Source organism: Cariama cristata, unplaced genomic scaffold (genome assembly GCF_000690535.1).
Source record: "Cariama cristata isolate BGI_N322 unplaced genomic scaffold, ASM69053v1 scaffold27078, whole genome shotgun sequence".
NCBI classification, from domain to species: domain Eukaryota; kingdom Metazoa; phylum Chordata; class Aves; order Cariamiformes; family Cariamidae; genus Cariama; species Cariama cristata.
This window is the reverse complement of record NW_009633330.1, coordinates 38,566-38,814: the sequence shown is the minus strand read 5'-3', so window position 1 is coordinate 38,814 and position 249 is coordinate 38,566. Positions and strand designations below refer to the sequence as shown.

Here is a 249-nt window from a genome sequence, read left to right as displayed (position 1 = left end):
GAAGCAGGGGTACGGCGCTGTGCAGACCCTCGCCGAGGCACGGGGAGCTGCCGAAGGGGCCTACCACACTGCTGGCCTCAGAACTTGCGCTTTCTCCGGCGGCAGCCTTTGGTCTGCTGCAGGCTGCCCAAGCGAAGGGCCACGTGTGGCTCCAAGTCCACCACGCAGTCCGCGGCTTCCGAGAAGGAAACGCCGGATTTTGCAGGAGAGACGTCGAAAGGAAGGTGCTGAAGGGAGTCGGGGCTGTCT

At 64.7% G+C, this 249-nt stretch overlaps 1 protein-coding gene across 1 annotated transcript in view; it reads right to left on the bottom strand.

Annotated features, from left to right (window-relative positions):
* Window positions 1-77: 77 nt before the first annotated feature.
* UIMC1 (ubiquitin interaction motif containing 1) overlaps window positions 78-249 on the bottom strand; it is a 34,800-nt gene continuing 34,628 nt past the window's right edge. The window contains exon 14 of the mRNA XM_009706728.1: window positions 78-249. This exon is cut by the window's right edge and continues 15 nt beyond it. Coding sequence (XP_009705030.1) covers window positions 78-249 — 172 coding nt within the window.